Genomic DNA, 24,634 nt, shown 5'->3' on the forward strand with positions numbered 1-24,634 from the left:
TAAATATAATCATCTAGGTGGCTGTAATTCTCAAACAGTTTTCTGTGTTTTCTGTCAAGGCCTTGCTGAAGGAGGCCAAAGACCAGAAAGCTGTGATGGACAAGCTGAACGAGTTGAGTGGTTCCCTCCTGGATCTGATTCCGTGGCACGCCCGCGAGAGTCTGGACAAGATGATCACTGAAGATAATGAGCGGTATCAAGCCGTGCGTGACACCGTCAGCCAGCAGGTCGACCACATCAACGCTGATATACTCAAGTCGCAGCAGGTAAACCAGACATTAATAAACAGCTTGTTTCTCAAATGGCTTTCTCTCTTTATCATTTATTATCTTGTACTTTGTCATATCTTTTTTGTCTGTTTCCAGTTCGAACAGGCTGCAGATGCTGAACTCTCCTGGCTGACTGACGCTGAGAGGAAGCTGCTGTCGATGGGCGAGATCAGGCTGGAGCAAGATCAAAACACAGCTCAGCTCCAAGCACAGAAGGTGAGTCCGTCAATCATAGTGTGTGTCTGTGTGTATGTGTGTGGATAGACACAGGCCTCCGTCTCTTTAAAGCGCATCCAACCAAACTCACTCTACCGGTTTTCCAGATTTTCTCCATGGACATCATGAGGCACAAAGATGCTGTGGATGAGATTGTGAAAACAGAAAAGGCCATCATGAACAGCAAAAACCCAGAGGAGAAAGAAATCTTGAAGGTGAGAAGGAGTTATTTTGAAGTCAAAGCCGCCAACTGATCATTACGCATATTAACACAAATTATCTTCTGGGTTTGCAGGCGAAGACCCAGACTCTCCTGGAGAAGTACGGCGTGGTGAGTCAGCTGAACTCGGACCGCTGTCTGCAGCTGGAGAGAGCCCAGTCTCTGGCCAGTCAGTTCTGGGAGACCTATGAGGAGATGTGGCCGTGGCTCCAGGAAACCCTGAGCACCTTCAGCCAGCTGCCCCCGCCCTCCATCGAGTACGAATCACTCAGGCAGCAGCAAGAGGAGCTCAGGGTAACAAGCCGACTCTAGTTGATGATCATTAAGACACTTTAATGCAAATTATGGAAAATCTAAACTGATTATGTTGTTTCCTCTGCAGCAAATGAGAGAGCTGATCGCAGAGCACAAGCCTCACATTGACAAGATGAATAAGACCGGGCCCCAGTTACTTGAACTCAGCCCAGTGGAGGGAGTGCCCATCAGAGAGAAATACACAGCTACTGACCAACTGTACACCAAACTGAAGGCTGATGTTAAACAGAGAGCTGCCACTCTGGATGAGGCCACCTCCAAATCCACCCAGGTGAGAAGATGCTGTTTATTATCAATTATATTATACGATAATATAATAAATTATAATATTGTAATATATATGACAATGTTTCTATTAGTCATGTTATCAATTGGCCATCAAAGTAGATTATCTGACAGTAACAATATTAGTGATAAGAATTGATTTCACATGATGACCACATTTAAGAGGCTGAGATATCATTTTTAGGACTGTTTTTTGTTATGAAAACAGTTTTTATTGTCTGAGATACAAAAAACATAAAAAAAAAAAAAACTTTTCTATAATGTTCATTAACATATATATATACAAACTGAGGTGTTTCCTCTCCTCATCTCCACCAGTTCCATGATAAAATCGACCCCATGCTGGAATCCCTGGAGCGGATCGCTGAGCGCTTGCGTCAGCCTCCCTCCATCTCGGTGGAGGTGGAAAAGATCAGGGAGCAGATCACGGAAAACAAGGCCGTCTATGTGGACTTGGAGAAACTGCAGCCTAACTATGAAATGCTGCGACAGCGAGGCGAGGAGATGATCGCACGGTCTCTAGGGACAGACAAGGACATATCTGCTAAAGGTACGGTATATACACCTTTTTCTTTATTTTAGTAGGAGTTTGACTTATACAGAGCAGCATGATAATTAAGGAAATAATAAGAAATAAGAAAGAAATAATAAACACAATTACTAGACAAAACTTAGATTCTTCATTACGCCAAAACAAATAAAACTTTCCGTTAGGGAAATCATTGGAAGAATCAAGAGAAATTGACCATATATGTTTCCCACTAAACCTGTTCATGTGAACGTGTGTTTGATTTATTTTGTATTAACACTTTATAATCACGTGCTTTATGTTTACCACAAGCTGTACAAGACAAACTGGACCAGATGGTGTTCCTGTGGAACGACGTCCAGGCGCTGCTGGAGGAGCGCGAGGGGAAGCTGCTGGACGTGATGGACCTGGCCGACAAGTTCTGGTGCGACCACTGCGCTCTCATCGTCACCATCAAAGACTGCCAGGACCTGCTGAGGGAGCTGGAGGAGCCAGGGGTCGATCCGTCAGTCGTCAAACAGCAGCAGGAGTTTGTGGAGGTGCGCAGGTTTCCCAAAGTCAAACCATGGAATCTACCAGTTGGTAATTAAGAGTGAGGGAGCAGGCGTTTGTTGTTAAATCTGCTTTTAATTCAACAGGGATTCAAGGAGGAGATTGACGGGCTGCAGGAGGAGCTCGATGTGGTTCGAAACCAGGGGGCAGAGCTCATGACTGCCTGTGGCGAGCCTGATAAACCTATCATAAAGAAGAGTGTTGATGAGGTAATCGATTTAAATCCATCTTGTCCATGCAGATATGTCTCTTTTCCTGCATGTGGCTCGTGGTGTGACACTTGTGTTGTTATTCCAGGTGAATTTGGCGTGGGAGAATCTAGATAAAACCTGGAAGGAGAGAGGAGAGAGACTGGAGGAGGCCATGCAGGCTGCGGTGCAGTTTCAAGACGGCCTGCAGGTACTTTGATCCCTGAGTGGAGAATTTTCAAGTGGCAATGAAATAAACCGCTTAATGGAGACGTTGGTTGATTTGGTTAACTCTTCCAATAAGGGCAGACTTTGTAAAGTCGCTTTTCTTTTTTGCCTTCTTTTACTTTTTAATCGTTAAACCAGTAGGTACTCATTCGTAGACACATACAGTATTTATGAGTCTGCTGGTTTTTAAGGTTTTAACATGAAACCACAACTTGCTGTGCTTTTTTATTGCAGCTGATAAAAACAACATTTTATGGGGGACCTATTCATTTTGAAAGCATAATATAAACACAGACTTCAGTACTTTTCTATCCCTTGGCCCTTTTGTATACAGTCTATGGTTGGCTCACACTTTCACTCGTGTCAAGTTATTTTAAGATCTTTAAATGTGGAGGAAGGAATCCTCGACACAGCTGCTTATATTTTATTGTAACTGTAAAGATCATAACCACACACTTGTTAAGATGATTGTGTTCATATTTATTTTGATCGCGTTTGTTTGCCGTATATGTCAGGCAGTATAGATCCATTCATTGCATAACCTGAAACTGTGTGGAAATATGACTCCTGGTGCTCTGAGCTTTGTTTTCTCCCAGTAACAATGGTTTCCCACGTTCTTCTCAGGGAATGTTTGACTGGGTGGACATTCTGGAGAGCAAACTGGATTCAATGTCACCCGTGGGCACAGACCTGGAAACTGTCAAGCAGCAGATCGTAGAGCTCAAGGTACGATCTCGTGATTTCTCTGTTAGGCAGATTCTTGAAATATTAGAATTCTACTCGGGATAACTCATTTTAATCTTTAGATCTACTGCAGATTTCCCTGTTACACAATAATGTCATACACCAGCTGTGTTTAAGTTGAGTGCTTCATTTATAACAGGCCTTAGATAACCTGCCTTGTAACAGTGCAAACGCTCAGTAAATATTATCTCATAAAGTCACATTTGCTTTGATGTACACTCATATGAATGTTGTGCTGAAAAGGCAAAGCGGCTATTGTGTGTATGACTTTGTACTTGTGTTGACTGTTTGGGTGTACCACTTCATTCTGCTGGTCCGTTCAGGAGTACAAGGGGGAGGCGTACCAGCTGCAGATCGAGGTGGAGCGCCTCAGCCACCAGGCGGGGCTCCTGCTGAAGAAGGTGACGGAGGACGCCGACCTCTGCGCCATCCAGGAGCCGATGTCCGAGCTCAAGATGCTCTGTGTCAACCTGGACGAGAAGATCATCAGCCGACAGGTCAGTCAAGGGAAACATGAAGACTCAGCAAAGACGTTTAAAAGAAAATGAAATCTAAGTCACAGATATAAGTACCCTTTAAAACTCTTCACTTTATTTATTTGCTATTTAATCACAACAAGAACAGCACTCAGAAGAGCACATACTTTTGCAAAGTCCCAACTTCTATTCAATCAAGCTGGACGAAATTATACAGTTCTGCCAGATTTTTTTTTATCAAGATGAATTATTCAAATCAGTGAACATTTTCAAAAACACTCGATGTTAAAGGGCTCTGATCTCGATCCACACAAAACTTAAATGGATTCTTCCCTGAATTCCATGGTAATTCCTTATTTATTTAAAACATGACCTCCTTGGCGGTGGCAATGAGTCTGGTTTAATTTAAATAATGTGCCTCTACAGTTTCATGCAAATTTGCAGCCAGACTAAACAGTGGCCCAAAAGACCGTGGTGTGTGCTGTTTTGCATGTCAAGTGCTTTTGCCCGCTTCAACGTAGAATCTGTTTAATCTGTCATTAATCCAGCACAAACTGGAGGGAGGCCTCTTGGCACTGGGCCAGTTCCAGCATGCACTGGACGAGCTGCTGGCGTGGATGAGCCACACCGAGGAGCTGCTGGATGAGCAGAGGAAGGCCGGAGGAGACCCCAAAGCCATCGAGATCGAACTCGCCAAACACCACGTACGACAAAACCACCTCCTCACCTCGTGTTTTTTCTTAACGGGCAGTTTCAGTTAACAACCAGGGGATAAGCAAAGCATCAGCATCAGGAGTAAATGTGTGCTCGCCAAACTTGACTGTACGTTTCATTTAATCCATGGAAATCTAAGAAAAAGGCTTTTACTAAATACTTTATTCCAACATGATCTTTTACTCAAATGTAAGAACTGATCCAGATGAATCATGTCTGTTTTAAAATATTTGCGACAGAAACCAGCGGATTTAATTTAGTCCTCAGATCCATCCAGCCAACATCTCTCACTTTCTGGCTGCTTTCTCTCCACAGGTTCTCCAGATTGACATGTTGGCTCACAAATCGACAGTCGAGGCGGTGAACAAAGCCGGTAACGATCTGGTGGAGTCCACCGCAGGCGAGGAGGCCTCTGGTCTGCAGACCAAACTGGAGAACCTGAACCAGAGGTGGAAAGCCATCCAGGAGAAGACGAAGCAGAGGAAGCAGCAGCTGGAGAGCGCTTTGCTTCAGGTATGAAGAATTTAATAAGCCCAGACTTCATTTGTCATTGTTTCATCGTTTAATAAGCTGTGGTTGAATCCTTTCTCCCAGGGGAAGCAAGAGTCATAGGGCATTTTTTAAGGAGTATTCCTATCTCTCCTCCGCCTCCTCCTCATTCCTGTTTGCATCCTGCGGAGTTTCTATTCACAACTCTGACATTTAGAGAGCTGCTGGGATGTGAGGGAGGACACGAGGAGCAGAAATATCCCCTGGGTTTTTTATAGATTGGGATGTTTATAAGTAATAAGTTCCAAAAATTCTGTTTAACTGACAACTTCAGTTCAATTCTTAGTTTTTACAGTTAATTTCAAATGTTTGATTATTTTTGTAATGTTTATTAACATTCACTGTTTTCCTTCTTCTGCTAAATACCACAGGTTTGATGGCTAAATGAATCTGAGGAATTAATATCTCAGACATCCGTCTCTCTGGGCCGTGGGTTCCCAACAATGACTGTGTGTGACACCTTTTGTCCTGACTCAGGTTGTATTGTGTTGTAGGCCCAAGGTTTCCATGGTGAGATAGAAGATATGCAGCAATGGCTGAAAGACACAGAACGTCAGCTGTTGGCATCAAAGGCTGTGGGAGGCTTACCAGACACGGCCCGGGAGCAGCTTAACGCCCATCTGGTATGTGTTTAAACAATATGAAAGGCCGCATGCAGATGGCGGGGCTTGTAAGAGACGACCGTGTCTTTTCTGTGTTTTTATCCCGAGTGTGAAAATTCAATGACACTGCAAAATACACTACATGCAGCTCCCCCGGCGGAAGGTTACAAAAAAGCTTTTTAAAAGTGTTTCTAATTGATTCAGGCCTGTCTGACTATAATTAATTTAAGAATCTTTCCCCTCTTTGTCCTTTCACTCTAAAGTAAAGACATTTTTCCTAAAGAAGCACCAGCGCTGGTATTTAATGGAACCAAAAGAAAGAGGGATTACTTAAATGCAATCACTTTTATCAAATTAGTAACTTTATACTGTTTAAATGTTTGTTGGAACATGCCGCCGGGAGTCTCTGTGAGCCTCGCTGTTCATTCCTTCACCTTTTTTGGACTGGATTTGAACAAAACTTGGGCAAAGTCATCACTCGCCATTTGTACGCTGTAAAGCCCGAAAGTAAAAGTCAGAGCTGTAATTTAGTCTGTTTGGCGAAATCATCACTCACTCGCTCCATGTCATTGTTTGGGGTCTTTTCTTGCAGGAGTTGTGTTCTGCCTTGGAGGCGAAGGAGGAGCTGTATGAGGAGCTGCAGACCAAGGGTCAGCAGCTGCTCACGCTGGCGCCTGAGGGTCCCGACAGTAACACGGAGCAGGACCTCGCCAACCTGAAGGGGAAGTGGGAGGCGGTGCAGGGGAAGGTCGCAGAGAGAAAGGTATGGAGGCACGACTCGAGATCCAGGCCCCAGTGAGGGATCGCTGACACGCACTTGAGCCATGACTGTGTAGCTGAAAGCCTCTAATCCCCGTGCTGGTAATGAGCGGTGTAAAGATGGAGCGTTGGCATGGACACACACACAGGATGTGGTCACGCTGTAGATCACAGCTGTCTGACAGTGGGTGGGACAACTGTGGTCTTGTCTCATATGTTGACAAGTGCATACAATAAATAGTGGAGGTCAGAATATCTGAGCCAAAGTAAAGGCTAATCTTTCACCGTGTTGTTCTTCTTGACATCTTAATTATATTTGATACCGATTGGAACAATATTTTCTCATTTTTGTCGCCACAATAAATAAACATCAACATAATCTCCCCCCTTTACTGCTCTCGCTCCACATATGGAGCTCCCTGTTCTGGTTGCCTGAAGCTTTGGCTGTAACACTTCGCTTTCGCTTCCTATTTACTTTGGTCCTGTTCCCGGGAATGTCAATTCGGCTAAAGCTTGGAGCTGCGCGGAGTTGCAGCTGCTGGCCGATCTCTCCATCTGCAGCAACGTGACACTTCTGTAGTGCACACTCACACACGGAGCATTCGGATAATAAATTACCTAAACCCGTGATTCCATTTTTAGCAAGACTCTCAACATGACCCTGCAATATGTGAGGGAGAAGCATTAGTAATGTCATTAATATGGCGTTTACTGTCATGGGATGAGCCTGTGCCCGCGGCCCCGGCTGCAGCAAACGGATGTTTTTCAGGAGTGGACGTTTCTCTCATTGGATTAAAAGCTCATCACTCCATTTCTGTTTCAGCCTCTCTAGAGATGTTGGCTTCCTCTGACGCGTAATTGTTTATTTTTAACCTTTTTTCATCAAATGTTGTAGCAACCAGCCGGTTTGTTGTCAGTGTTGTGTAGCAGTGAGCAAACTCCGAGAGAGCACATACCTCTGCCAAGGCCCAACAATCCCCTTATTAAACCACATTTAAATTCACGTGAGTCGGATTTTCATTAAGATCTGCTCCAAATTGTAAACACTCATAAATATCCCCTAAACATGTCAGATTATTTTCTCTCATCAATATCCATTAAATTCTCAGGGAAATCAACAAAAACTTCACAAATTGCAATGTTAAAGAAAGTAAAATAAATGTTCCTGGATTGTTTGACTGGCACTGTCTCCTCGTGGAAATCCATCTAGTAGATTTTGTGTAATCCTGCTGACTAACAGACATACAAACACGGATAAAACCATAACCACCGTGGCTGTTTAGAGAGGAACTACGTTGACCCCGATGATATGTGTCTTCAGGTTAAACTGGAAGAGGCCTTGACTCTGGCCACCGAGTTCCACAACTCTCTGCAGGATTTCATCAACTGGCTGACCCAAGCGGAGCAGACTCTCAACACAGTTTCCCCCGCCTCCCTCATTCTGGACACCATCATGTTTCAGATTGATGAGCATAAGGTAATGTTTGCACAGGGAGGAGGATCGATGACGCAAAAAAATAAATGCTGATGATTCATTTTTTTATGTTTGAACATGATTTGTTTATCTAATAGTTGGAAAAAGGCAGGTGTTCAGCTGCCAAGTTGAAACATTTGCATCCAACTTTGGTTTTATTGAGCTGCTACGATGATTTGTAATTTATTTAGTCAGTAAAAAGTTATAAATATTATATAACACATATAAAACGTGGGTTTATGTATATTAATTCATTCTGCTTTGCCATCAAGCCAGCAAATGACCGCATCTGGATCACTAGGCCATCAATCATATGATTTACATGAACTATGCTTTCAGATTCAAATCTCCCTTTACACCTGACCTAAGCCTTTCTGTGTGTGTGCAGATTTTTGTGACAGAGGTGAACTCCCACAGAGAACACATCATCGACCTGGACAAGACAGGCACACATCTGAAGTACTTCAGCCAGAAACAAGACGTGGTCCTGATCAAGAACCTGCTGCTGAGCGTGCAGGGCCGCTGGGAGAAGCTGGTGCAGAGGTCTGTGGAGCGAGGTCGGCTGCTGGACGACAGCAGGAAGAGGGCCAAGCAGGTACTGTTGTGTGCATATTTATTCTGGGGTTAGAGAAAGACATTGTTTCACTGCTCTCAGGACATTTGTGTTATCATTGGAAAGCTGTGGAAATATCATATTAAGGCAGTGTCATATTCTGTCTGCAGCTTACTACAGTGTTTTCATTAGCGTGGGGCCTCTTGTGTTCCTTGGGCCTGAAAATCTAATCATGGGAACATTAAACAGTGCTCCGCAATAAATCAAGTGAAATCATAGCTCTTTACACCGCGTTTGCTTCTTTATCCTCCGCTAGTTCCACGAAACTTGGAATAAACTGATGGAGTGGTTGGACGAATCTGAGAAGACTCTGGACTCCGAGGTGGAAATTGCCAACGATCCGGACAAAATCAAGACGCAGCTGACGCAGCACAAGGTGACGGAGCATCGCCTCAGCACAGTTTACTGGAGATGGAATGAGAGTTTAAAAAGACATGGACCTTTGACAGCATCTTCATCTTAGTTTCATTCCATTAACAGAAACAACTTCGAAATGAAAACCACGTTTTACAAGCCAGAATAAAGAGTCGGCTGTTTAATGAGGCATATATACGTTAATATAACAGTAAAATATTTTTTATAGGAATAACAGTATCTAGAGAATGCATTAGTGCGCATTTGTGTTACATACCATGATGGTCTCTGTTGTTTTCTCTGTGCTGGTATGTAGGGAGATTGTGCTAATCCTGTCATAATCCTGGGAAGGCCCAAATGTATTAGGGGGTGACCTTGCTTTTGGATACTTTTAATCTCTGTGGAGCAGTGGCTGTTGAGTTTTGACCCCCTTTTTGTTTCCCTGATAGAACACTGCCTTCTTAGTCACTAAACACACACACACACACACACACACACACACACACACACACACACACACACACCACGCACACAAAGAGATTAGGATGATGTCTGACATGCCGACAGTCGTAAGAAGAAAATCCCTTGAGAAGGTTTACTGTAACCGTGCACATTCAGTGAACATAACTATTGTCAGCTTGCATTTTTCTACATACAGTAAAATTACATGGGATATGCTGACATTGTTTTTTTGTGTTTTTCACACAGGACTTCCAGAAAGCCCTGGGCAGCAAACACTCTGTGTGCGACACCACCACTCGCACAGGACGGGCCCTGAAGGACAAGACCTCTCTTCAGGATGACAACCAGAAGCTGGACGACATGCTCTGTGAACTGAGGGACAAATGGGACACTGTCTGCGGCAAGTCTATAGAAAGGTACTGATTGATTTCTTTCAGTAGTTTATCCCACCAACTTCCAGTCAGGACTATTTGCAGTATTTCTAAATAACTCCTTGTTCACTGTGGATGATTTGTTCTCTCCTGCAGACAGAACAAGCTGGAAGAGGCCCTCCTGTTCTCTGGCCAGTTTAAAGACGCTCTCCAGGCTCTCATCGACTGGCTGTACAGAGTGGAACCTCAGCTGGCTGAGGACCAGCCCGTACACGGAGACATAGACCTGGTTCTCAACCTCATAGACAACCACAAGGTAGAAGATAACACCACAGAAAGGAACGACCCACTTCTGCCAGTGGATTACTATTCTTTTACTGGTCATTGCTGCTGTAACACTGCCTTTTAAACCACATTTGAATCAAACTACAAAAGTGATAGCATTGTGTTTCCTTTCTATTGAGAGTGACTGTTGTTGAAAGTTTTCTGGCCAGCAAGGATGTCCAGGACTATGTGCTATTTTGATTTCTGTGTTATTATTAAGTTAATGAGAACTAGAATGGTACTCAGAGGATCTGCCAGAGCCCAACAGTCCACATTAATTAAATCAAGCCGTATTAAATTGCAAACACTCGAAGATATCCGTCCCCTAAAGATGCCTGATTTCTTTTCTTCTGGGAAATTTGTGAAACTTGCAACTTTCATCTTCAATCTGTTTAATTGTTTTTGTGTAATCCTGCTGACAAAGAGCTCTAACTCGTTTTATCCATCTCTCTTTTTTTTATCTCTCCATTGAAATTATAATTAGCAGAAATATGCCTGACCTGGAACAAATTTGTCGTGTTTATTGCAAATACATTTCAGACTAAAGTGACATAGACTTTTGACACATGTTAACATCATTTCCAAATCATTTGGCTAACTTTTGTCATCACATTTCAGCTTTTTGTGCGTGGCCTTATGTTTCCTGACTGGTTCTGTTACTGGTTGTCCTCTGCAGGTTTTCCAGAAAGAGCTGGGGAAGAGGACAGTGAGTGTCCAGGCCCTGAAACGTTCAGCCAGGGACCTGGTCGAGAGCAGCCACGATGACTCGTCCTGGGTCAAAGTGCAGATGCAGGAGCTGAGCATCCGCTGGGAGACGGTGTGCAACCTCTCGGTGTCCAAACAAGTCCGGCTGGAGCAGTCCCTGTGTCAGGTACTGCCGAGCCCCTGCAGCTGGAATACAGGATGTGGAATCAATGAGTCTGACATGATCTGTGTTTCCTTTCTGCAGGCTGAGGAGTTTCATTCAACTGTTCACATCCTGCTGGAGTGGCTCGCTGAAGCAGAGCAGAGTTTGCGTTTCCATGGCAGCCTGCCTGATGATGAGGAGGCTCTGCGGGTTCTTATCGAACAGCACAAGGTAAGAAATGCCAATACTTAATGCCGATATACATATATACTTATATTGTTTTTACCTTGAGCAAAACTTTAGGTTTATAGTTCTCTAAAGTTAAAAAAATAATTGTCGAAAACTGATTCCAAAGCTCTTTTCTTTCCTTTTTCAATTTTTAAGGAGTTCATGAAGAAACAGGAGGAAAAGCGAGTGGCTCTGAACAAAGCAACCAGTATGGGGGAGGCCATTCTGACCATCTGCCACCCAGACTCCATCACAACCATCAAACACTGGAACACCATCATTAAAGCCCGGTTTGAAGAGGTCAGTTCACAGCTGCGTGTCCGCACACATGCCTTTCTGCACCGTCACAGCCACAGGTATCACAAAGCACAATTATACCATTTAGATGATGTAAGCTACACCAAGGAAGACTCACTTCCCTTGTTGCACAAATCACTAAATATAAAAGATAGTTATACTCTCCTTATTGTGCTGATTTGGATTTGATAGTAAGTTACACAAAAATTGTTACTTTTAAAGGTTCAGTGTGTAGAATTTAGTGACATCTAGTGGTGAAGTTGCATGTTGCAGCTGAATTCCCCTCACCTTACCCTCCACTTACCAACATGAAAGAGAACCTGTGGGAGCTGTCCTAAAAACTCAAAAGGTGTTTAGCTTGTCTGGTCTGGGCTGCTGTTAAAAACATGGAGGCCTCCGTAGAGAGGACTCGCTCCTGATGTAAATATAAAGTCATTAAATATAAAGGGCCAATTCTAAGGTAAAGAAAACAACAATTTGTACAATTTAGGTGATTACACACTAGTAAAACATCACTTAAGTTATTTTATATTCAATTTCTGCCGATAGATCCCTTTCGTCCAAATCTTACACTACAGACTTTTAAAATAGCTTTTTTTACAGCATGTAAATACTAAGTTTGCTGGGTGCAGTTAACAGACACTGACATAACTTCTGAGGTTTAACATAAACTTTTTGCCATGTGTATTGACGGTGTGATTACTTCTTTGTGTCGTTATTGTAACGTGTGTAATGTTGCGGTTCCAGGTGCAGGCGTGGGCTCGGCAGCACCAGCAGCGACTGGCCACGGCCCTCACCGAGATGCAAACCACGCAGGAGCTGCTGGAGAACCTGCTGACCTGGCTGCAGTGGGCTGAGACCAACCTCAACGACAAGGACAAGGAGCTTCTGCCGCAGGAGCTAGAAGAGGTCAAAGGCCTCATTGCAGAACATCAGGTAAAATCTTTAGCCTTAAAAATCCATTCAAACCAGTTTATGGAACCTGGCGTTCTATAATTAAAATTGCTGACAATACCCTCAGAGTTCATGAGGACAACTGTGTGTTTTTCCTGCAGGCATTCATGGAGGAAATGACCAGGAAGCAACCAGATGTTGACAAAATCACCAAGACACACAAAAGGAAGGCTGCTGTGGAGACCCAAATCCAGTCTCAGATCCCTGTGCTGGAGAAAGGAAGACCTGGAAGTATGTATCCCACTAACAACCCCTCATAGAGCACGACCTGGGCCATCTGGCCGAGTGTTGAGTCACTGCACTGACACAACATCCTCTCGTTCTCCCAGCACCTGGCATGATGTCATTACAAATCTATGCCCTCTGGTTCCATGGTGAGGTCACACTCCTCATGAATGTGTTTGTCTTTCACCTGCAGGAAAACGTTCTCCCACACAAGCCATGTATGCGTCAGCGACACAAGCTCCCATTGAAACCAAGAACCCCCGGGTCAACCTGCTGGTCACTAAGTGGCAGCACGTTTGGCTGCTGGCTCTGGACAGAAGGAGGAAACTCAATGACGCGTTGGACAGACTGGAGGAGGTAATCCAACACTCAGTTCTGCTCTCAGGTGTATCCCATAACAGATCAGTGCTCCTCTGGTCGTTCATGTCACTATAATATATTTACGTCTTTCTTTGCAGTTGAAGGAATTTGCCAACTTTGACTTTGATGTGTGGCGGAAGCGCTACATGCGCTGGATGAACCATAAGAAGTCTCGCGTCATGGACTTCTTCCGCCGCATCGACAAAGATCAGGACGGCAAAGTGACGCGGCAGGAGTTCATAGAGGGCATCCTCTCCTCCAGTAAGTGTCCAACACACAAAGTCAGAACTGAACAGCCAGAAAAATGCTCATGTTGAAACATTTAACGTCTCTTCAACAGAATTCCCCACCAGTCGTCTGGAGATGAGCGCCGTGGCAGACATCTTTGACAGGGACGGCGACGGCTACATTGATTACTATGAGTTCGTGGCGGCGCTTCATCCCAACAAAGAAGCTTACAAACCACTAACAGACGCAGACAAAATTGAAGATGAGGTAACATGAACTCTCGTAACATGAACTCTGGTGATTTCAATTTCTCAGGTTTTTAGAATCATGGCTCAATGAAATGTTTAAACATTTGCAGGTTACACGGCAAGTGGCAAAATGCAAATGTCCAAAACGATTCCAAGTGGAGCAGATCGGTGCCAACAAATACCGGGTAAGCTGATTATTTTGAGCTGTTGAGCTTACATCATTCATTTTTTTAAGCAAATACACACTTTGTCATGATTATGAAATGTTTTAAAACTGAACTTATTTTCATTGGAGCTTCTTTGTGAAGGTAAGCATTAAATACAGTGAAGAATGTGTCAACAAAACACTAACTTTTCCATATTTGTTATTGTTTTTCACATCTCCAGTTCTACCTTGGAAACCAGGTACATATGAACTTCCTCTTCTGCTCCAATCTCTCTGCTCGGTGCCTTATCAAGCTTTACGCTTTTCTTCATTTACCATTTATACTCTCCAAGTACCTCTGACCAGTTTCCTGGCTGATGTTGTACAGACTGGAACTCAGAAGTACAAATCCCAAAATCCCAAAATGGCCTAAGATGTGTAATCTGTCCAATGATTTATGGTGTAGTAGTTGAATATGTGATAAGATTTTTAAAGACTAAAGGCACAGGTGTGTTTTAATTTCTTTCATATTACGACATTATTGTTTGTTTTGCTGAAAAATGGTGAAGTAAATGTTTAAATAGAAATGGTTATATCTGCTTTTGAGTTTCATTTGCGTGCTAATATCATTTCAGCCTATGTTTTTCTTTTATTGGTCCACGGGCATATATTCATCTGCTGGGCATTTTGAACAATAATGCTTTCTGTGTGCTTGCCTCTGGTGCTGCAGTATCATGGGAATGATTTAGCACAACATTGGCTGACACACTCTTATTTGCATCTGACTCAGTTTATACATTTATCTGATTTATATTTAATGATTTCACTGAGTACTTTTTACCTACTGAGTTTATATTATGTGTCTTGACAGATTGCATGTTGCGATGTAAAGTTCATGATATGGGTCCATGTGCCTCATGCTTTCTGAAGCTTGATGTCAGTGAGAGGGGGATAAGGGCATTGGTGTTGCTTTGTTGACTAGTTTGTGTTGATGTGTCACACCACACTGAATTGAAATCATTCTCTTGACAGTTTGGTCTGGTTCACTGCTTACATGACTCCTTAATCGGCGATGAGACAATAGCAAACAGGGAAAATCAAAATCTTACCCCCCACCTGAACGTTGCAGTTTTGGAAAGCTGTATCCTGGTAAATGGTTATTCTTCAGATATTTCTTGTATCCCCCCCCCCTGCTCAAAATCATCATCACCTTTATTGTATCTGATCACTAAAATCACCAGTGGCATTAAATCATTACAGTTATCATACAAGTGCAAGATACTTATCACTATGAGAGATACCATAATGCAATAGGTCTTTAGTGAAGGATCATCAGTGTTTGGTCATGTCTGCTTGTCACACCGTGGTGGATTAGACGGAAGGGATTCGAACCATATACCTCATGTTGTGTCATCGGAGCTGTAGCTGCATCGGTCGTGCATCTGAGTCGTATTTGTAGAAAAGTGCAACAACGCAGTGCTGGATTGCAGGAGTTTGCTGTTTGTGCGTTTGATCATGACGTGAAACTGTTTGTTTTTTTTGGCAGAAAGCATGTGGCTGTGTAATTGTGTGGATTTGTGTGTGTTTGTGTGTTTGTGCTGATGCTCGCGGTCACATCCAACTGGCTGATTCTGCCTTGCGTCACCTCCCTCAGCTTGAACCATGCTCATCCATAACATGCTCATCATTCTTGTTGTCTGGTGTCTGTTAAAAGATGAAGGTAGATTATTGTACACTAGTGCCTCCTGGTGGTAGAATAATGTGCCTTCAGTTAATGTTTTTTTTCACAGTTTAACCTGCATTAATGGCAGAAAAATGAAACCATACACTGACGCCAAAAATACAAATAAGCAAAACATACACAAATAATAACATTGCATATGAATCAATAAATCCTTACTAGGATTTACTTTGATTATACATATGCCAATGTTTGTTAATAACATTGACATAAATCATTGAGGCTCGACATTAAATGATTACAAAGGTTTGGTATGAGATGACAAAATCATACATTTTAGCATAAACTCATTTAATATTAATGAACTCACATAGGTTAGAAATTTTGAATTGATCAATTTGAATACCACACAGTACACCAGCACACACTGATAGAAGAAATCAGTTGGATTGACCTTTGTGTAATTTGTGTCTTTGAGAATGACAACTTAAAATTGTTGTGCTGTGGTAAAATACTGTTTGTGTAAACCTGTGCAACACGGAAAGGAAATCACAAGTGAACAGCAAACCTCTTTGATGGATTAAAACATTTTGCCCACTAATGAAATATTATTGGTAAAAGCTGTTAAATTCCTCACAACATGATTATAAACTAAATCACTGAAATCAGTTTGATTCCACGCACCACTCTGGTTTCCAGTGTTGCACAGCTCGTAGCCTGCAGTGAGAGAGTTCCCATCACAGCTCAGTGTTTTCACATGTCCCCTCTCTGTTTTTCTTCAACCCCCCCATCCCCCGACACAGTTCGGAGATTCTCAGCAGCTTCGCCTGGTGCGCATTCTACGCAGCACTGTGATGGTGCGGGTGGGCGGCGGCTGGATGGCCCTGGACGAGTTCCTGGTGAAGAACGACCCCTGTCGAGGTGAGTTCAAAGGTTAACCACAGGAAGTCACAAGGAGGCGCTGCCTTCTCAGAACTCTACCTCTGTGTTAATGTATGTTTTCTCTGTTAGTGTGCTCTGTAATGTTTGGCCTTTAAAAGAAAATACATTGAAGGGGTTATTTAAGTTTGATTCATTAATCAAATATTTTTAGCACTTTACAAAGCTGAGATCTCTATCATCCTATATTATTATTATTATTATTATCATTATTGATATTTTAGAAGGATCGTTTTGTAATTAAATGAAATAAAATACTATTTTTCAGATTATTACTTTAAATTAGCTAATCATAATAAAGACAATAGTACTTTCTCAGTGTCAACAAATGCGTTGAGTGTATCTCTTTTTAAATATATGTACAATTTACCACTGACTTTCTTTCCTTTCTCTTTTCTTGTTGGTCAATCGTTGTAATATTACAGGACAGTCAGGTTGTTTACTTTTTAAAGGAAAAAAAAACAATTGAGTTTTTGAATTGAGTTAACAGTTAACTACATACTGTATCTACAACATAACCTCTATGTGTTTGTTTCTTCTATCTTCTGTATTAATTATCAATTTCCTTTTTCCCCCTGCGTAACCGTCCTCCTGCTGAACATGAAATCATTTCTTCTAGTTCATCACCACGGGAGCAAAATGTTGCGCTCAGAGTCAAACTCCTCAATTACTCAGTCTCCTATAGGTTGGCAAATCTCACACTTTTTCTCCCTGCTCCATGAACCCACCAGTGGTATGTGTGTCTGCACATCCGAGCGTGTGCTGCTTGTGTTGGTCCTGGTGTGCACTAGCGTAGCTGTGTGCGAGCGCTCGCCGTGAATGAATGTCACTCTCATACCGAGAACCAGCTCCACTCACGACCCCACCACCAACCGTCACTCATCTCCGGCTGGTTTTCATGCATGCAGTTGTTTGTGTGCATCACAACACCGGTTATCACTTTCTCAAAGGGGCTTTATTGTTCACTCTCTCAGCCTTTCTGAGCTTCTTTTGCAGTTTTCAGGTTTGCTTGACAATCAGACAAACAAAGCTTTTGTAAACAATAGAGATGCTGACCTACAAGGGTTTAACATTGGCTTGAACATTGAAGGGGTTGAGGTCTCTCCCAATTTCAGCAACATTTTAGCCCAGTGTCACTGATTGAAATGCAGTGGTCAGTGAAAATAGATTTTCTTTAATCGTGCTGCAAATTAAATTGAAACAAGTCAATCAACTTCTCTAACAGTTAATTTTCTTATATTCAACATAATGGTTTCATAATTGAAGGAGTTGTATAGTGGATTTGGATTATTTGCACAGTTACAACCCCCTTACACTAAGCCCAAGTGTACCTGATGATTTAATCTATCAAAATAAAACTACCTAGCATCTCGTCTTCGTACAACACACAGTGAATGGTATTATTTGCAGTGTTTACTTTGTTTGCTTTGAACACAACTTGTGCAAAGTCTGTTTGGTTTCTTCTTTGTAGTTTATGTAGTGTTGTTTTATAATTCTTCTGATTTGGGCAGTTGTGGTTTTGAGAGTGTGTCGAGAAATTTTGATTGATATACATTTCTTTCTGCTGCTCGATCAGCAGACAAAGACGAAGCCTTTTGCTGGTTAAGAAACGAAATAGTTCATTCCACTTCTGTTGCAGCGGTAGCCCGGCTTCTGTTCGGCAGTATGGATGAGATGTGAAACTGCATGAGTCATGTGTTTTCATTGTGTTTGAATCCAAACTTTTTATTTAAATTCTGTTTAAATATTCAGTTTTATTTAAAAACTGACTGTCACATCATTTTAACACTTTATTTAACAGGATCTGTATTTTCCTAATAATTTCCCAAAAATGTATTCAGGCTGTCCCTGAAAATGATGTGGAGGTACTTAAATAGAGAGACAACGAAATGTGAAAGCAAACAAGCAGCCTATTCAACAGTTACAAAAAAAAAAAAGTCTTAAATTAATAATGAAGTAACATTTGCTTGGGTTTTAATGGAGCACCTCTTTCCAGGAAACTTCTATTTTTCCATAATCGGAACCATAAGTCCCTTTTACCTCAAGGAAATTTACAATGACACTTCTGGGAAATTATCAGGAACCTAAAGTAGAAAATAAAGTGTTAAATCACCTCATCATCATCACAAAAGTACTAATACAAATTCTGATATTTGTATGTATGCAACACGGCTCATCTGGAGTGTGCTTTTGCAGCTAAGGGCAGGACCAACCTAGAGCTGCGAGAGAAGTTCATCCTCCCAGAAGGCACCACCCAGGTGATGGCCAGCTTCCGCTACCGGGGCCGGAGATCTCGGCCGTCGTCCAGAGGAGCTTCTCCCAACAGATCCACCTCCAGTCAGAGCTGTCCGGTCCCGTCACACACCGTGGTGACCAGCACGCCCAAGGTGAGAGGGTCCACTGTGTCCCACTGTACGCTGATCATCACCCTGCTATGATTTGGCTCATTCATCTGCCTTAGTTCACTTTGTTTTGTGTTATTCGATCACTTTTTCTGTGCATTTATTTTTCTGTGTTTCTTCCATCTAGTTTTTCTTGTAGTTTTTAATTTTGTTCAATCCATATCTGTGGTTTTTTGATTTGCCATTGTCTCCCAGACTCCCCAACACATAACCCGCAATTATGATAAGCCCTGGCTCACAAACAGCAAACCCTCCACTCCTCTTAAATCATCAGACTCCTTTGAGAGCCAAGGTTCATCCTCAGAGGTATAGTCACATACAAGACTGTGAGACCCAACTGAAATCGACTTTATATACAGTATATATTTAATAACAACAACAATACAAATATGTAACCCGAAATATTCCACATTTTTAAGATTTGGAAGAAGATTTTGAGTTTTAGAAAACCTTCAACACATTTTACATAGAAAGTATGTCGATGTGATTTCAGTTGGGTCTATAAACTTTAATGTTTTTGATTCTTGATGGGCTGAATATTTATTTCTTGCCTGTCAAAAATATCTACCTAGTTTCAATGCTGCTACGTTTGAACAACTTCATTTTAAATCTGTGCATGTGTTATTGTTTAATGCTTTATTAATTCTACAGGGTTAACATATTCATATACTAACCGCTTCTTGAAAAAAATCATTGCAGCATTTTGAAAGGATTCCTCACAAAATTTTAAACTAACTCAATAATAATATGGTGTTGTGGGTGCACAGTTCCCTGCAAAGTATTACCAGTTAAAGTAATTCAAGTTATGTGTATTTTCAGGTTACACCAGTGCAAGGCAGCAAATTACGTCTGCCTGGGTACTTGTCAGGTAAAGGGTTCCAGTGCGGTGAGGAGGGAACCCTGATCAGCGCTGCTGTACTCAAAGCTCGAACACAGACATTAGGTGGTGAGTAGAGAGCAACTGCAGAAACTGTTTTTTATTATATTCAGAGGGAAAAGTGTTTTTGTCTGTTGTGTGGTACAAAGCTGCGGCTCATTCAAAGTGTTTGTATGGAAGATGATTGAAGGAAGAGACACAATGGAGCTGCAAACATCCTTTTTATGTTTGAGTTAAGGAAATACATACCAGTGTGAGCTTCAAAGTAAAATTTAAACATGCTGTTTGCTTTTCCACGACGTCCCTCTTTATTCACCAAGGCGTTTCAGCTATAAAGCCTTCAACAGGGTTGTGTGTAGCGATCTGGCCAGTTTCTTTCAGTTTTTTACTGCAAGGATGTCAGCGATATATCACCACCCACTTTTACATTATATATATACAGCTTATCCTGTGAGGGTCGCATGGGGGCTGGAGCCAATTCGCCAGCACTGGGCGAGAAAATTGCCATAGAAATTTAATCATAATCATCATTAAAAAGCAAATTTACTAAGTATTATTACTCTAACTTAACACAAAAGTTACAGATAATTTAATTTACCATGTACAAGACATAGTAACACTTCTACCATCTTTGCAGAAGAAAATATAATTCCATCTTAATTCCATCTTAATTCCATCTACCAATGTGAGAATAAAACTTAAAATATTCTGTATTCAACCTAATCTTTCTAAAGAAACAGGTCGACCAGTATCATCTTGACCTTTCTGCTTTTATGAATGAGCGCAAAAGTTATTGTAGGTTTAAAGATGCTTGTCGTCATGGTGAACTGTTAATGCTGTGGCACTGGTTTCTATGAGCTCATTCAGGAGCGGTTCAGAGGACCTGGGGGACCACACATCGAACCACACCTCAACAATTAGTCAGCTTTTGGCTGAGAGCTATTGGCATGATGCCTTGTTTTGGGGGGGTTCTCGACCATAGTGTTATTGCAGTCTCCTGTACATTCTCAATCATAATATTTAAGAGGATTCTTATAAAATTGTCATTGCTGTGGACTAATAATCAGCCAATACTGGAGGCCCCTCACACAGCTCGGGCCCCAGGCAATTGTCTGCTTGGCCTACACTGTTTCCAAACTTGTTGGCTCATTCTTAGTAGTTTTTACATTTTTTATTTAGTAGTTTTCTAATTTTCGTTCTTGATTTTGTGTTTTCCAGAAAGGAAAAATTCCAGCCGACCTGGAAGTAAAGCTGGGAGCAGAGGGAGCAGCCGCAGAGGCAGTGACGCCTCAGACTTCGACATCTCAGACATCCAGTCTGTGTGTTCAGATGTGTCTGAGACGGCCGGCGAGTCTACCAGAAGGACGCCGCGCTCGGCCTCCCGCCAGCGAGGAGGAAAACCCTCCAAGATCCCCACTCCTCAAAGAAAATCCACTCCCACAAGCAAACTGGCCAAGGGATCCAAGCGATAGTCGGTGGCCTTGTAAACAAACTAAACCAGGAACTAGTTGCACCCTAGAAACAAAACGGACACTGGACATATCTAACTTAAAAGACTGCAAATGTGTTGAGTGTTATTTAAATTGTTGCAAAGATGTAAAATATTCTGTTAAAACGCAATATGGTTTAATTTTATGTGAGAATGGAATGTCAATGGCCTTGTGTATTTGTTTTTAATGTATTTTATTTTCTGTGAAAAGAAATGTCAAATTGTTTTTATTGTATTTTATTTTATTGATAAAAGTAAACCTGTAGAGGTTTGATGATCACTAGAAAACCTGGGTATGACTACGTTGTACTGTTAACTAACATTTCTACACACTAATGAAGGACAACAGGCAGGATAGCGCTGAGAGTTACTGAATGTACTGTAATGTATGTATGCTGATGATCGGAGAAGATGGTGCATTGTGGTACCATGTGAGGCACTGCAATTATCTATTTAAGTGCTATGATATACTGCCAACATGCATTTAAAGGGCAATGCAATATACTACAATAAACCCCTGTAAGCACTGCAGAAACCTTTGAAAAACACTATTTAAAAAAAAAAGTAGCAGAAACCTCGTAATCATGAAGCTTTCCAGTCCTGTTTGATTGTCGGCCGCTGCACTCCCTGTTCTGTCCTATCCCATCGCAGCCTTGTGTGCATTGACGAGGGGCGGCTCTGTGTAGACGTTGTCGTGAGCAGCCATGTCAATGTATGGTTCATTTCGGTAGAGCTGAAATTGTTACTGTAACATTACTTTGTAATAAACCTGCTTGCAGAAAGCCACCAGAGCCTGGTGTGACCCACAGAATCCTCTGCGCTTCGTTGGTTTTAACAGTGTTTGTCTGTCAGTATCTCTTGGATGATCACTGTAGTGTAGATGGATCATTGCATCTCCACTCCTTCTCACTCTCCAGGAATAAAGCCATGAATGCTGACATCTTGCACAGCTGGAGCCAGAGTCTGCACAGTAGCAATCGGGATGAGGTCCCTCTGATGCAGGGACTTGACCAATCGTGAGTCAGACTCCGAAGTCAATAATTAAGCCCTTTTTTAACACCCTCAAATAACGAATGAAACCCAAACTTAACAAAAACAATCACTTAAACATACATCAGTGTGATAAGAATGGCCTGAACTGACAGAAACCATCTTTGAGAAAAGATTATTTGACTTTTCTTTGGTCTTTGTGGAGGTGGTGTTTATAACCTATACTGCAGTCAGCCACCAGGGGGAGATAGAGATGCTTTGGCTTCAATTTTGGGGAGCTGTCATGTCATCCGTCTTCATGTAGGGTCTAACAGCCGTGACATTAACAACCATTCCAGGTTTCTAGAGGATGAGTCCACTGACTTATCTTCCAGGGCAGAAAAATATTCACATCGTAGCTTGGCACAAAATTCTGTACATTCATGATTCTCAGAGGATGAAGCATATTATCCTTTAACGTTCAATTTTGCACCGTTTTTGTATCAGAATTTATTGTGAATGATAATGACAAACTAAAAACCTCACAACGTTCCAATCAGCCGCAGTTGTACTTTGTGTTTAGTGCTCGTTAGCAAGAGGATGGTAAACAGTAAACACCACAACGATAGCTTTGTTCTGTGAAAAGGTTTGCATGTTGATGTTAGCAAAGAGCTGCTCTGGGTGTAAACTCCACTCTTTCCTTCAGCTCGGTCTCTGTCCACAGCGTCTCTCTCTTTAGTTCTGCTCAAATCAAATGATTGAATGGACGGTAAAGGTCACCACACTGCTTCACACAGAAATTGGAACTGGGCCATCAGATCAGTGTATCTCTGAAAGAAACCAATCCAGCTGCACCAATTGTTTTGTGAATCACAATACTTAAAATACATGTTTTTGATTTTGACATATTTTATTTTAGCCTTGGCTATTAGCTTTAAAAGCCTTCATCGACTTTAGACAAAACGTCTCTGTGGCCCAGCAGTTGTGGCTGAGCTGGCAGGTGTGATTTAGTCTGGGAGGAATGTTTGCAGAGCATCTTGTGTTTAGTTGTGACATACTACATCTTTCGCTCAGTGAGACTGCTGATTGTAAAAAAAAGTCTATAATGAACACACACTAAAACTGTTTTTTGTAACTATAACTATTTTATTGTCCGCTACACTGGACAAAACTTAAAAGTCTTATATTCCTCGATATTTGTGGTATTGTCTCCTTGTGAGCCTCAATAAGGCCTCAGCTGTGTTCACTTCATTCGCCTCCTATGACGACTCAGTTTTCTGGACAGTGACTGTACGTAACTGGCCTATGAGAGGAGACAGATCCCCTGGGGACCAAAGGTGGAGTGGAGCTCAGGGGCCAAGTTCCTGTGAGAACCAGAGCTTCTAGTTTGAATGGTCCTCCTGTTCAGCTCCAGCACTGGCCCAGGGATGGCACTTTAGAAAAGGAGATATCGCTTCACACCAGGAACTGGAAAAGATCCATCTGCACGAGCCCCATCATTCTCTTTTTCAAGAATATGTGAGTAGTGCTTGTATCTTCTGTCATTTGTCTTTCCTTTGTGAAATTAATTAAGGAAACAGAAATTGAATCTGGCCTTGTCAATGATGTCAGGTTACTGACAACAGAAGAAAAACTGATTAGTATCTGTGTTTAGTTTAAACTGGTGAAACTTGTTTGCACAGACGAAACAATTTAGTGGATACAACTGTATTGCTGTTGTATGAAGGTAAGATAATTGTATCAGATAAATTACAAATTCTAAATGTACTATAGCATTAAACATTTTTACAAGTTTCATTTTTAAAAACTTAAAAAGGGATATTTTCACTATCTTTGATGTGATTTCCAATATTACTATTATTTTATGTATTATTTGGTAATATTTGATTATTAAAATAACAAATATTGTATGCTCTCTCTTACTTTTACTCTTTCTAATTCTTAAATGTATGCATACAGCAGACAGTTTTGGAATATATTTGTGTGAGCTGTAATATTTAACTATTATATACTCATATATCAATGAGTCAGGTTTATTTAATCACTGATTTATGTGATTGCTGCCCTGCAGGCACTTGTAGCCCCTGACAGCCAAAATGAAAATGCCAGCCTACAAAGATTTGCTGGTGTTTGCTGCACTCTCTGTCTTCTTGGGATCGGCCCAGTGTCAAAAGTTGTCTAGTAAGTATCTACATTTCTTCATGCTCAATCGAGCACTGCAGCATATGTCCTGCAGCAGAGAGATGACACTAAGTCTGCATCATATCTCGTACAATAAGCTAATATGTGTTGCTGATATCTTTGTTTAGAAGACTTTGGGGATTCAGGGATATCTGTTTTTAGGTTGACTTATCATAAGCAATATATCCAAAACATATAAATCATTTTTAAGTGTTGCTTAAGTATTTTTTGTCTTGGTTGAATACTGTACTTCAGCCCCATGACCAGCAGATGTCAGTGTTTGTCAGGCCACAATGCATTATTTGTCCTCACAGCAGTCC

The 24,634-nt window shown here is 41.8% G+C and overlaps 1 protein-coding gene across 2 annotated transcripts in view; it reads left to right on the forward strand.

Annotated features, from left to right (window-relative positions):
- Positions 1-21,975, forward strand: part of dst (dystonin) — a 105,585-nt gene extending 83,610 nt beyond the window's left edge. For both annotated transcript variants that reach the window (XM_053435913.1, XM_053435914.1), the window contains 35 exons: positions 60-266; positions 366-485; positions 593-700; positions 781-999; positions 1,088-1,291; positions 1,624-1,855; positions 2,147-2,373; positions 2,473-2,595; positions 2,684-2,785; positions 3,427-3,528; positions 3,870-4,043; positions 4,571-4,726; positions 5,052-5,249; positions 5,780-5,908; positions 6,480-6,650; positions 7,968-8,123; positions 8,509-8,715; positions 8,990-9,109; positions 9,796-9,965; positions 10,077-10,236; positions 10,921-11,115; positions 11,194-11,322; positions 11,476-11,619; positions 12,364-12,552; positions 12,672-12,801; positions 12,989-13,152; positions 13,254-13,416; positions 13,496-13,650; positions 13,742-13,816; positions 14,019-14,036; positions 16,261-16,378; positions 18,593-18,783; positions 18,994-19,104; positions 19,618-19,744; positions 20,894-21,975. In XM_053435913.1, the coding sequence (XP_053291888.1) occupies positions 60-266; positions 366-485; positions 593-700; positions 781-999; positions 1,088-1,291; positions 1,624-1,855; positions 2,147-2,373; positions 2,473-2,595; positions 2,684-2,785; positions 3,427-3,528; positions 3,870-4,043; positions 4,571-4,726; positions 5,052-5,249; positions 5,780-5,908; positions 6,480-6,650; positions 7,968-8,123; positions 8,509-8,715; positions 8,990-9,109; positions 9,796-9,965; positions 10,077-10,236; positions 10,921-11,115; positions 11,194-11,322; positions 11,476-11,619; positions 12,364-12,552; positions 12,672-12,801; positions 12,989-13,152; positions 13,254-13,416; positions 13,496-13,650; positions 13,742-13,816; positions 14,019-14,036; positions 16,261-16,378; positions 18,593-18,783; positions 18,994-19,104; positions 19,618-19,744; positions 20,894-21,147 (5,448 nt within the window). In that variant the 3' untranslated portion in view covers positions 21,148-21,975. The remainder of the gene's footprint in view (positions 1-59; positions 267-365; positions 486-592; positions 701-780; positions 1,000-1,087; positions 1,292-1,623; positions 1,856-2,146; positions 2,374-2,472; positions 2,596-2,683; positions 2,786-3,426; positions 3,529-3,869; positions 4,044-4,570; positions 4,727-5,051; positions 5,250-5,779; positions 5,909-6,479; positions 6,651-7,967; positions 8,124-8,508; positions 8,716-8,989; positions 9,110-9,795; positions 9,966-10,076; positions 10,237-10,920; positions 11,116-11,193; positions 11,323-11,475; positions 11,620-12,363; positions 12,553-12,671; positions 12,802-12,988; positions 13,153-13,253; positions 13,417-13,495; positions 13,651-13,741; positions 13,817-14,018; positions 14,037-16,260; positions 16,379-18,592; positions 18,784-18,993; positions 19,105-19,617; positions 19,745-20,893) is intronic.
- Positions 21,976-24,634: the final 2,659 nt, after the last annotated feature.

Source organism: Pleuronectes platessa, chromosome 12, assembly GCF_947347685.1.
Source record: "Pleuronectes platessa chromosome 12, fPlePla1.1, whole genome shotgun sequence".
NCBI lineage: Eukaryota > Metazoa > Chordata > Actinopteri > Pleuronectiformes > Pleuronectidae > Pleuronectes > Pleuronectes platessa.